Source organism: Argiope bruennichi, chromosome 4 (assembly GCF_947563725.1).
Source record: "Argiope bruennichi chromosome 4, qqArgBrue1.1, whole genome shotgun sequence".
In the NCBI taxonomy this organism is placed as follows: domain Eukaryota; kingdom Metazoa; phylum Arthropoda; class Arachnida; order Araneae; family Araneidae; genus Argiope; species Argiope bruennichi.
This window is the reverse complement of record NC_079154.1, coordinates 2,164,768-2,178,637: the sequence shown is the minus strand read 5'-3', so window position 1 is coordinate 2,178,637 and position 13,870 is coordinate 2,164,768. Positions and strand designations below refer to the sequence as shown.

The 13,870-nt window shown below is 33.5% G+C and overlaps 1 protein-coding gene across 1 annotated transcript; it reads right to left on the bottom strand.

Annotated features, from left to right (window-relative positions):
• Nucleotides 1-72: 72 nt before the first annotated feature.
• LOC129966966 (transcription factor atf-2-like) lies at nt 73-3,181 on the bottom strand. The gene is made up of 4 exons (XM_056081587.1): nt 3,018-3,181; nt 2,040-2,184; nt 1,339-1,736; nt 73-893 (listed from the first exon to the last, which is right to left on the bottom strand). The coding sequence occupies exons 2-4, from the start codon at nt 2,152-2,154 to the stop codon at nt 471-473; spliced, it is 936 nt and encodes a 311-aa protein (XP_055937562.1). The 5' UTR covers nt 2,155-2,184; nt 3,018-3,181; the 3' UTR covers nt 73-470.
• Between the last annotated feature and the right edge of the window lie 10,689 nt (nt 3,182-13,870).

Genomic DNA, 13,870 nt, shown 5'->3' with positions numbered 1-13,870 from the left:
CAATTTTTTGAAATGCTCGCATACACTTTTCATAAAATGAACTATTAATATAAAATTAAAAGAAACAAATAATCATGGACTCATTTCTTTTATTTACATCACATATGTACAAGTTGAACTGTGAAAAATCAAGGATCTTATGTACTACTACATGCTGTTATGCCGGCATACTACTTCCAACAGTAGTTTCCATAATTTATTTAATCCTTAAAAATGAAATATGAATTACCAGAACCAGCTGGATATGAAGTTGATTTTATTATTACAACAAAATATGAATGAGCCATCACTCTCTGCATTGCATTTTTACAGATAGCTGCCATTATTAATACAGCTGCTAATTAGATTTGAGGGGGGAAATCTGTAATAAATTACATTCATCATAATTTTATATGTCATGTTTCTAATTCATATCTACAGAGGGTGATTCTAGTTGTGCATGTACGACTTATACACAAGTAGGCTGCTAGTTATCGCCTTTGATTCAAAATGGCGAATAACTGGCGCTTATGATCATTGATAAGTTCCTCGAGAATCTGAACTTTAACTGTAAGTTCTTCTTTTTCTTTTTCTAGTTCATTTACTCTTCCTTCCATTTCTTTTTGTTTTTCTTTTCTTGTTTTCCTACAATTCTTAGAAGCAATATTGTTCTTTCTACGAACTTCTGTGTAGCTGGGAGGTGAAGAGCTTAACCTTGCAGACTTTAAGCCATAAAATTCATCTTCACTTGGGCTCTCTGCAGGTCTCTTGACTGAAAGAGGCCTTTCAATGAAACTGTCTTGACTGCAGCTATTTTGAAGTGAAAAACTACTCTGCAGATTGGTGAGTTCAAAGTTACTGTCGGTACTGGACAGTGGTGAGGGAAGATTGTCATTTAGTGATGGCTGTGGGTCCTAAGGAATGAAAAATAAGTGATTAGATTTAAAATAAGTATATCATGCATTTCACATCATAGATTGAATCATTCTAAATCAATAATTAAATTTTTATTAAATTGAACAATATAATTTAGAATTCACGTTAAAGACTGCATTTAGGTATTAAAACTGATATTTTATAAATGGCTCACAAATGTATATTTTTAAGTAAATTATTTTTTTAATTCTATAATTTTAATTAAATCTGCATCAGAACATGGGAATTTCCAAGTTTCTATCATTGAATTGTTATTTCAAGTTATATATCCAATTTCAAATTATTCATTCCATTCAATAAAATGGAGCACAGAAATTTGATTTCAAATTATTTGAATGGAGGAATGAATTATTTATAAATATTATTAAGTATTTAGAGCAAAATAAAAGAATCTTAAAATAAATTTGAAATCATGTAACATACCTTTTGCAAAAACATGTCCAGATTTTGGTATGTCTCTTCCACATCCAAACCCTGGAAGATGCTAGCACCTGGGCTCACATATGAATGATCTGAGGAAATGCAAGTTGAGCCAGAATCCATGCGGACTGTACTGAAAGACTTCACACCAAAGTTTTGGAACACAACTGGCTTCTCATCCATGCTAGAGGATACTGAGGAGAATGATTCACATCTCTGCCTCTGATCTCCTTCTGGAACTAGCCTGTCCTCCACAGAGTGGATGACCTTGAACTCATCAGAACACAGGTTATCCTCGAAATTTAAGTAGGTATCGTAATTGTGAATATTCCATTTTTCCACTTCATTTGGCAAGCTGTATTCACGGTTATATCGCTTCTCAACAGATATATTTTCAAATCCTAAAAAATCAAGAAAATTCATTCATTTAAAATCCTATTGTTTACATCTTCTTACAATGTTTCATACAGCATTCATTTACCATGTTAAATCTAAGATTCATTCAAAATCAAGAAAATCAATCAACCTTTCTCTAAACAAAAGCATAGCCAAATTGTTACATTTATTAAGCCACTACGAAGAAAGTTGATTTCAAGCCCCCCCCAAAAAGATTATTATTTACAATCCCAGACAGAAAAAATGATTATCTAAAAAGCTTAATGACTTTCTAAAAATTTTTTTAGAAACAAAACGGTACTGCATACCTTTATTCGATGGTTTAGTATAAGGAGGAGGAGAAACAAATTCCACTGTGGGACGCAAAAGGTTTAACTCCAATAGATTTAATTCTTCAACAGTAGATGGCAGCACGAGAGACATTCTGATCAGATTAGATAATTCAGTGGCTCTCTGTCAAAAGAGAAAAAAAAAGTTATAAAATGTACTAAAAGTTTTTAGACTTAAAAATTAACATAATTTAACTATAATTTCAGATGATATCTACAAAAATTTCGTCAAATCATTACATAACACTGTGACGGACGATACGCAACTTATTCACGCATGTTCAAATTAATACTTAGATTTAAATTAGAATTCCAATTCATTTACTACAAAAAATTGTCAGTTCGCAGTAATGGTTGAGTAGAAGAAAATAAGTTAAAAGTTGCTGGATTCAATATTTTTAGCAGTTGATAAAAAAAGTGATATTTAAAACTAAGTATTAATTTACCAACATTAGACAAAATATTTCACAAAGTCTAAAGAACACTCAAATAATTTCAATACTTATACAAATAAAGGGCATAAACTAGTAAGAAATAATTAAAATACTGCATATGGGGCTAAATAATTAGAAAGTTCTAGAATTAAATAAATTACTATTTAGTATTTATACTTTCCACATATTTCAACGTTTATTTTATAATAAAAGTGTTAGAGATGGTTATATAAATTATTGATGATAAAATAAGAAGCCTTTCACTTATTAATAGCATTTATTTATACATCACGTAAAAGGGTACATAAATGAATTGACACATTCATATAAATAGAAACACGTGAAATTTACATTTCATCAATATTTTCATATTTATTATCGTCTTTTACGCTGCCACATATGTGGAAATAATTTCATCTTATTATTCATTTTTTTTATCTATATGAAAAAGTTGCAAGATTTTTAAATTACTATCGAATCGCCAACAAAATTTTACTCCAAATAAAGAAATTGTTTCACTTACCTGTCAGTTCAAAGTAAATATATATTGTTAAACATACGACGGAAGATTTTATTACAATATATCCAAACACTCCCAACAAAAATCGGCTCAGTGTTTCAACGCAAGAAAACAAACACCTCACACACAGTACAAGTTCAAGTCTCAACAAAACCTCACACTCGGAGTAACGTTGAGTTATATCGCAAGAATGATTATTTTTAGCCCTTACATCACTGTTTGTAACCAATGAAAAGGCTTCCTGAGAGTGATGTCATTTTTAACCAATCATAGCCCTTCTTCGTTGCGCGCTTGTGTGATATCACCGTATTCATGAGTTCGAGATCTCTTGTTTTTCCGAGGAAGTTCTTCGGGAAGTAAGGCAAATAAAAGAAAAGATTAAAAGCAAAGAAAAAATAAAATAAATAAAGAGCGTTAGCGCTAAAGGCTTGGTGCCAAAAAAGATGTGAGCTGTTTAAGAAAAATTACTTTCACAATAACCTAATGTATTGGATATCATTTATAGCGTAAAACAGTATTGGATAGTATGTCAATACATCTGCAAGCTAAAGAGTAAATGATTTTGTTGAACAGAATCGAGTAGTACAAGATAATAACATTTAAAAAATAAAAGTTATCAAAAATATTCGCAAATGCTATTTCAAATTTGCTCGCTCCTGTAAGTGTTTTCTTTTCTTTTCTTTTTTTTTTTTCTGCTATTTTAACAGACAATTAGTGACTCGCTTTATTTTTAAAACAACTGCATAAATACTAAATATTTACATTTACTAAAAAAAAAAGAATTATTGTGACGTCAGTGAGATTGATTAGATAAAAGGGGGACTATAAAGTGATTTTCTTTACTGCAGCTGTGTGTTTTTATGAACAGGTTTTTGTTTTTGAACTAACTACCTTTCATTTCTCCTTGCATCGTAAATATAAAATTAAAAAAAAAAAAAAAACTGTTCTTTCTTAGATTCCGTATTGATGGTGGAGATCTCAGAATAAAGCAACTAAACATCCCTGATAAAACTCTATAATTGTGTATTCAGAAATACAATTCAATATCGCGGTCTCTCTCTATTTATATTTATCAGTTGATAATTCTCGTCAATAAAAAAGATTAAAGATTTGACTGTAGAAACAATTGGTTTTTGAATTACACTCCTTCTTAATTTTAACTATGCATGGAATAATATTATTTTAGAGAGATAATATTACAAGTGATAGCAAAATACATTATTAATGCTTCTGTATGCCTGATTCTCCTTTTTTTTTTAATTTTATTTTAAAAACTATTATTTTATTATTTGTTATTTTTAAAAACTTTTGAATTTTATTTTACATTTTATATATCACCTGCAAAGTTATTTTTAAATTGACAAAATAGTTCAGTTTCAAACAAACAAAAAAAAACCGTTATTGCAAGTTTGTAAAATTTTCTAACCCTTCATTGATTCATTTTCCAACAAACTTATATTCGACGAAATATATTTCTTTATAAAGTTAATTTTGCACAAACATTGAACAAGAAAACGGATCGGTCCGCACTTCGAATAATCTACATGTTCAGAATTCTATAGAAGACGGACTCATGTGTGAATGTCGATTTTGTCTGTTGCCCATCGAAATTCGATCTGGCAATCCATTATCTTCGGAGAGAGTTGTAATTATCTCAAGGCGGTCACATCTTATCCGCTGCAATTAATAAAAAAATCGTATGAAATCTCTTACGCAGCACTGAGCGTGCACTTGAAACAAAACGAATGCGAAACGAAAATTTTGTTTTTCGGATACATATTTGTTTAATCTAACGGTTTTTGTCCAGCAAATATACTTGAAATCATTTCCTCAGTTTATTATAGACGAGAATTTCTCATCAGCTGTATTTGTATTCTTATCTATACATTTTATGTGCACAATTTGTGAATTATATACCAAGCTTTAAAGAAGTTCCAATCATGATTTTGCGAATTAAGATGATCAGCATTACCTTCCACGTTTAAAGCTGCATACCAAAGCTGCGAGGCTTTTCTGAGATTCGTCGTATTGTTTTGGACCATGCTCAGTATCCACGACAGCCCTTTAGCCGGCTTACAGCTCTCCACATTTCCATGCCACATCGACTTGAGAACGTTTGAGACGTCGCATTGTAAACTCCTATGTGTCGTCGAGTCTCACATCCGCTAGCCTGAAATCCTCTGTTTTGTGCCGAGCGCGAGTTGATGAAGATCGATTTGATGGCAGCGTAGATGACAAATGTCAATTTTTTAGAAACATTTCTAGATATGCTTCGTCGTTGTCACTTCGTCATTTGAGCCGCATCAGCATCTAATAGTAGTTACTTCACGCCACTTTCGGCATAGTTGTTATTTTCCAACAACGGTTTCATTTTTAGTAACTAGCTATGATGGAGGTTCCAATGGAGTAAATATCTGCGAATGCGTCTATCGTTACTCTATCTTGCTGCCTTTGGATTGCAAAATGAGTTTGGCTGGACGCATTGACGTGCATTAGGAGAACTTGAAATCGCTCCAAAAATGAAAGCAATGATATATTTGAAACACAAATCTGTGTTTTATACACCAGACAGTTTTCATTCTGAATTGTTTTGATTTAATAATTTGACAAACATAGAAATTCAGTTTACTGATTAAAATGAATGCGCCCCTCGTAGGAAATTGGAAACGCGGTGGGGACACGTTTTAAATAATTGTATGCAATGTATGCTAAATGAAATTCTTGCTTGTAAATCATAAAATCACATTGTATCAGCTTTTCTGACAGGAAGGGCACGATGTTTTGCTTCCTTTCTCCTTCCGGTTCCTCCATCAAGACGTTCATCGAGAAAATGGCAGCTTTTTTGGTTCTCCTCAGACAAACCAATGAGATCCTTGACTGTTTGGAGTGGTCCCGTAAGGAGAAGTGAAGCAAGCCCATTTTACTATAGTAAAAGGGAAATGAACTATGCTAATGATGTGCTGCGTCATCCAATGCAGGTGACTCGTTATTCACTTCTCCTAATAAATAGCGAAGTTCTCTCTGCTGTCTCAACCAAGCATATTTAAAAAACACAATTAAAACGCAGCAAGCCTATTTAAAGAATGCTTACATTTGCAGTGGCCATAGACATAATACAAGATGGAACCTTGGCGTTTTGAGCGATCGTCAGATGACGAGGACGATATTTAAGTTAACGCCACACTATCCTGAACTGAGCTTCTCAACAGCGGAAGGATGTTTAAACACAGCTATTTTTATAGCGTGATAATGTTAATAGGCTGACCTAGTATCTATAAATTGCAACATGCTTGGTGGAAGAAAAAAATAAAAAAATAAAAACTCGTTCGAAACGTTCTATAGGGCAGACCTACGGTCTTAGAGCTATGAAATTTACAGTTACAGTTACATTCTTGCATTCTAAGTAGTAAATACTCATTTAAAAGAGTTTTTTTTTTCAATATTTTAATTAAATTTTTAATAAGAAAACGAATCAAAATATTAACATTTATTTCCGCATCATTTTTTCGCTCATTTTTTAAAAATGTCTTTAAGTATATTTTAAAGTCATACTTTTCAATTTTTTTAAGTATTTTATTCACGCCTGTTGAGATAATACCAATGCCCTCTTTGTGAGCAAGTGATCGCCGTTGTATAAATAAAGATGAATTTTAAAACAAAAACGCATCTGCAGCATCATCATGCTATGCTGTTTCGAACCAATGCTTTCAGTCTTTATTTATTCACCCTTTACAAGGCAATCCCAGATGAAGGAATTCTTCCTAGCCAGAGTACAGTGACCACCTCTCTTTCATATCAATACATCCATTTCATTTTAGCATGGTAATGATTCATATTCAGTGAATCATTTTTTTTATCTCATTTACTTTGTGAAAATAGATTTGTCTTTATCTTTCATGATTCCGGACTGCCACGTTTTTATAATAATATTATTATAGCAGAGGTTCATTATTTGTGAATTTTCTAAACACAAAATGAACGTAATCAAATGTATGGAAACTTGACCAATGATACTTGATTAGATGTTAATATTTTCCTATGTTAATATATCCTTTATTATTTTCTCAGAATTTATATTTTTTATCTTATTTATTATTTAGCAATGAAAGCCTTTTAATTGTCCTGCTTGTAGAACTAGGCGTCTGCGTCCTGAGATATCCGCCTCTGTCTCCAGGTTGTCGATGATAGCAAAGTTTTAGGGGAAACGGTTCTCGATCATCCTTCATTCTCCCTGGCTTTTTTTTTTTTTTTTTTTTTTTGCGAATTTAAATATTCTTATCTGGAAAAAAGTAAATGAAACTAATGGAATATTTCTCAAATGTTTATTAAAAAAATTCTAAATGTAAGGGGGAATTGATTTCGCTAGCTTTTTTCTTTTAACCCTTTCCCGTCTTTATTCTATATCAATAAATTAGCCGAATCTGCTGCCCTTCTAACTCATAACCCTTTACTCCGATCTTATTCTTATTCCCCCCCCCCCTCATTTTTCAGCAGCATGAAGGCATCGCGGCGCACATCTATCTGCCCACCAGCACGTGTCACTCTCCCTGCTCGAAAACAGTGACGTCACCCAGATAAAGTTTATGGTGGTGCATCAAATCGGCTGGTTATCCGCTCTTTTCTAACCCGTTATCTACTGATTAGGATAACGACGAATGAAGATGGAAAATATCGCCATAAATAGCAGAAACAGGGTGAAAAAGCGGTTTATTATTATTATTTTAAATTCGTTTCTTGCTTGTTGGTTATCTGTCCCTAGAAACGGAACATTTATCTCGGCGGTTTACTGGCGAGATGTACTTACTCTCTTTCAAATACCAGCGAGAGATAATGGGAAGACAATGACGTGACATTATTCTAACGTCTTGTATAGACTCGGAGGATGTTTTCGATATCGGGTTTACCACCCGCATTTCTATTATTTCCATTATTTTGTTTTAAACTGAATTTCCTGCTTTTGACTTATTTGCTTCAAACTTGATTGAAATATCTCCTTATCAGTTAATAATCTCTACTACTCGTGCGTGTGATTGGCGCTCTACGAGACAGACCGTTTGACCAACTGTTATCTCATGCGGCATAAATAGATCCATAACCAAGGCATATGGAACATGGAGATAAGCATTTCGGAACAGTTTTTTTGAAAAACTTTTTTATTTAATTAAAAATGACGCGATATCTTCGGTTTATCCCCGACAAGTTTCGAAAATATTATTTCGCGAAATTATTTCTTTATACATTTAAAAATTTAAAATATTGTCCTTTTAATAATATCAATTTAGTTGCCAGGCGAACTTCTAAAATTTCGCAAATAAATAAAAATAAAAAATTTTAATTTTTATAATTTTTAAGCATAGACTTTATAGTTGAAATGGATTTTATTGTTTCATCAAGCATTTCATTGCGTGTTTTTCTTTTCTTTCTTTATTTAAAACTAGAAAAGAGAGTTTCTGTAGTTTTCAAGAAGAATCGAAAAGAGAAAAAAATATACGAAAAGAGAAGTTTTTAATTTAAAATAGATTTCCGAGATATTTATTTACGTTACAATGGAGTCATGGGATTTGACTCCATTAAAAACGTTCATTTACGCACACGCACAAAAAGTCAAACCAGGCACAAGGCTACGGTTTCAATGCGCATCACAATTTGTTGAAGGAATCATGAATAGCATAAGTGATTTGGTTGAGATGGAGCGCAACAAATATTCCCGGCAAGTCAGTTCTGATTGAGTTATATAAGTTGATTTCAATTTCATTGATTGGTTCGGGCTGCCTTCCTTCTGAGTGCAAACACGCGCGAAAGTGAGCTTGTTTTTATCCAGGAGCAGGAAAAGAGAACCCGGTTTTTATTGCCTTGGGAAAAATTTATTGCGCTCGCCTTCGCTGGGCTACAAGTGGGAACAAAGGAAGCTTTGCTCTCAATTGCATTTTGTCACTAAAAATTGTAGCCCCACCTCCAAAGACATTTTTCGACTGCTAGAGGGGAAATTGAGCCCCCAGCTCGCTGGTAGAAACACGAAAAGTATCTTTTACCTGCTTCTTCATCGCAAGCGTCAACAAAAGGAAACGCAATGGATGATGAAGATTTGGGGAGAGAAGTGAATAGCGAAAGTGAAAGGATCAAGTCTTGGCAAGACCGATGGTTTAGCAGGTGTTTAGTGAAGGGAGCAACATCTCTAGTAAAGATTACGGAACAATAAAACCCTGTCTACGTAAAGTGAAAAAAAAAAAAAAAAACCTGAGTTTGTGTGATTCTGGGGTGTGGCAGTTGCACGAATAATTTCGTTGCTCAAGAATAGAAGAAGCCGTGATGATTCGATTTTGTTTAAACACAGGGTTTGCATGCAGATTGACTGAAGCTACACTGGGCTTGACATTTTTTTTTTTAACTCAGCATTCACTTAGTTTGAAATAGCTTTAACTGCTGAAGATTTCAAATTGTCAGCATTCCCTCTCTGGAAAGATACCGGTTAGCTGACAGTATCCAGGTTGTTTGTTCTCGCTCGCTGTTTTACAAACGTTTAAGTTGCGATTAACTTAAGGCTATCATATCTGTGTAATGGATTAAATAATCAGGATTTTTTTTCAAAAAAGTGCTTAAATCTCGAATAAAATCTATTCGAAGCTAGAAATTTACAAATTAGTATTTGGAATTTATTCAAGTAAGTTCCATACTTACAAGTTTAGTTTAGTTATATTAACGTCCTGTTTTAAAGCAATACTAGGACTATTTTGGGACGGACTTAGTAATTTTGAACCGAGGTCAGATGACGAGGATGATATTTGAGCTGGATTTGAGGTCTCTAAACTTCTATACCAACCAGCGGGAGGACGTTTGGCCCCGACGGATCTGACGCGTACCAGACCGTTTACAGGACGGTTCTTCGATGGAATCGGGTCTCGAACCTAAAACTATGGTTCCGAAGCCGAAACTTTACCCCAGACCAACGCGGTCCCTGCATACTTACAAAGAAGTGTTTATTATATGCAAATGTATAAAATCATAATCCAATTCAAAATCATGATAGAACCAAATAGCCCAAATTTCAAACCTGCGTTTAATGGGGCATTCATTGGCAAAAGCATGTATTCTTTCAGCGCATATATGCTTTTTTTCATTTCCTACAATATGTCTGTAACATTTTAAAAACCCATTCTCGAATGTGCATATCTATAGCATTTATTTTCATTGTGGTGCACATTTATAAGTACAGCAACCTGTATCCAATTCTATAAAATTTTTACTCTTAATTGTGGTGTCCGAGTGTATTTCCTGTATCGAATAACCAATTTTTTAAGTATTAATCTAAAATTAAAACATTCCCAGATATTATTGGATGTATAAATCACGCAAAATTTATAAATATCTTAAGATTCTTAATTGAATCAATAGGACAATAGCTTTTCAATCCCGAAATTGTCAGCTTATTAGGTGACGGAGGAACTTACGCAGTTAAGAGGTTAATTTTTGATATTGTTATCCACTTTAAAATGATAGCTGATTCGTTGTTTTCCCTTTTAGTTCCTATCTACTGTTTGAGAACTATCCTCTTTTGTTTCATTTTTAAGAAAGTAAAACTTATAGTCCATAACATTGCGACATCTCGGCGATGTGAGAACTGAAATCAAGGAAACCTGGGCAGTGAAATTTTTCGATTTCATCGGGATCTTGTTGTAAGCAGAAGCGATCTTCTTTATAAAAGGGCCCGGGTGCAAGAAAACATTTCGAGTCCTTAATTTTTGGTAAAGCAAAAAAAAAAAAAAAAAAAAAAAAAAAAAAAAAACTGCGAACATGAATTAATGCATGTTTATTTAATGCGCGATTTTGTTTTTGCTATTAATTACTTCAGAAAAATCACAATTTTTTGCAATTTCTTTTTCAGTGCTTAATATAGTAAATGCATTTAAGCGTTCTGTACACATGCTTGATCGAAGACAATTCTTTGTAAGTTTTAATTTTCTGAAAGAGCACTCTGCATTTACTATAGTAACTGGCAAAGTATCTTCATCTCTTCTTTCCATCCCGCTATTATTGTTCAGAACATTCTTTTATTTCTTGATTACGTTGGGGATTCCACAATGGCGGGGCCCCAGTGCATAGCATCAATCAGGTGGCCTGGCTGCAAGCGTGGAGGTCATGGGTTGATTTTGAAAGCAATTTTAACTGATTGGGCAGAAGAATGTGAAAACTCGTATGGAAAGATGATATCGTGTCTAAAAATTATTTGTGCTCTTTATTACGTAAACAAAGTTTTCAGCGTACTGGGTGTCCCTGTATTCATGAGCCAAACTTTAAGGTTAGGTAAAATACATATAAAGAAGCAATTTTTGTATTGAAACATGGGGTCGGAAATGAAAAGTGTAGGCGGAACAAGTAAGTGTAAGTAAGTACAAGCAATGCAGAAAAATGTAGAGCCTATGGGATTAAAGTTGACTCTTGATGAGAACTTCAATCCAAAACTTTCAGTTACTGCTGCAACTGTTCATGAAATACCAAGTGTCTTCCAAAGAGTATTCCGATAACTTGCTAGACAATATCAGGCCTATATCGATGTCGGTGGTGACACATTGGAGCTCTTATTGTAATGTTAGGTAACTAAAGAGCTTTCTTTTTATTTCCTCAACTTTTTTGTTTGTCGCCAAAATTTTTCATTTTCGACCCTACATTGCTATACAAAGTTGTTTCTTTATACATATTTTACCCATCCTTAAATTTTGACCCATGAATTCAGGGACACCACCCTGTATATTGTAAATGGATTATTTGCAATGCATACATGAAATGCATACATTGCAAACATGAATGCATACATTTAAAAAAATCCTTGCGAAAACCGAGTCACCTGCAAAATAAATAAAGGAAACTTTCGCGTTACCTACTTTATGGAAGGGTGACGAATGCAGTGATGGTTAGTTTGAAAGCTGCTGGTATGAAATAATTGTGGTGACTTTTTTTTAAGCGCGAAGTGAGGCTGGGCGAGTCTCTCTGCAATTATCAGCGATCTCGATTGTGCAAGTCCGTTCTTCCAGGAAAAAGCCGTCGAGGTGTTATCAGTCCTCCCACGATGAAAGTGGTGTATTTCATCCGCGGTACCGAGTTGTGAACGAGGCGCGACGTCAAGGTCAAGATCCTCCTCTCTGCTGGCACCTCGCCTGCAGTGACGTGCCATTACTTTAGTACTATTTGCATTCGTCTCGAGAGGCGGAAGGGAGCCCTCAAACAAAGTAAAAAGGGGGAAGGTACGCGATCAGCTACAGTTTCAAAATAACGCTTACTATCAGATTCTTTTTTACATTAGTATATAAATATAATTAATAGAAATTATTGTATAAATATCATGAGTAGAGGTGGGAGATGTCCGAAGTTCATCATCGCGATATATCGTACAACACATATCGATATTTTTCGATATATCGTGATATTTATTTATTTATAGCTATTATAAGTTATAAATAGCACGACTCCAAATAAAAGGAAGTTTCAATTTATATAATAAAAAAAAATTGTTTTCTTTTGAATAAAAATAGTTAGAAAATAATTGTGTTAAAACCCCTTTTATAAACTGCGTCAATACCGAAGCAATGTCTGCATGTTGCAATGTATAACATTGCGATTTCAATATAATAATTTTTAAAATTTTAATTGATTTATTGTATTGCGATTTCTCGTGCGTCACCAGGCAAAAGCGGAAGTATAAAAGGGAGGATTTAATCTGAATAAATCCTTCCTGCTTTTATTTCTGAAGATGAATATTTAGCGATTAAGCAAAGGACAGTCAACAGCCTTCTGATAAACCACCATTATTTTTCCATAATGGAATCATTCAGTTTGGGAACAGAAAACGGTTTATTCCAAAAGGACATGCTTGAAACAAGTATTTGCATATGTTAGAACATGACAGTATTTATAGTAACAAAAATTATGTATGAAGTGAAAAAGAATGAAGAGCTCCAAAAATAAACACTCACCGATAACCAAAAAGAAATCGAAAACGCAAATAAATTGTGAATATCGATTTATTGTATTGGTTTTTATCGTGAACAATAATTCATGATTATGATTCCAAGATTGATATTTTTCGAAAACTGTCATCAAAATGTCTCAAAAATATCGAATTTTTTTTTCGGTCATTTAAAATTGGCACAGCCCTACTCATGAGTCATTTTATTATTTTAAAACGTTTTGATTTTTTTTAAAGCAATACCCATTTTTTTAAAAAAATTTTTTATCGAATGCGATATATGCTTTCGCGACTGCTTGGTTTAGAATTCAGTTTTCAAGCTATGTTCAGTTTGGCGTCTCGCCTGCCATCACATAGCAGAGAAGGATAAACAGTGGCCGATTCAAGTATTTTGCGGTATGTGGCCCCTCTTCTAATAAAATGACCAGTTTAATGATAATAATTTATTTAAAATTAATTTTTTAAAATTTTATTTACTTTGTATCTAAAGCATATTTGTTCTTACCTTTTGGATTCCATATTGTTCAGCATCCATGTTTATCTTTACATATGCCTGTGTGTGTGTGTGTGAGAGAGAGAGAGAGAGAGAGTGCGTGCGTGCGTATGTCTGCGCGTGTGTGTGTGAGTATGTCTACAGGCCAGACCGTTTGACCCATTGACCCAGAGCTCTCAAACTTGGCACACACATGCTTCAGAGAGTAGGAATGTGCATCTCGGGATGATTTTTTTGAAGCGAAATGTTGGCGTTTTTCCGCGATCACTTCTGAAAATATAACAGCACAAAAACTGATTTTTACATCATCTTAAAGCTAAGAAAAGGTCTTTTCAATTATTTCAAATGTTTTAAATGATGAATTAAGTTTCTATTTTTAATAATTTTCATGGATACATTTTA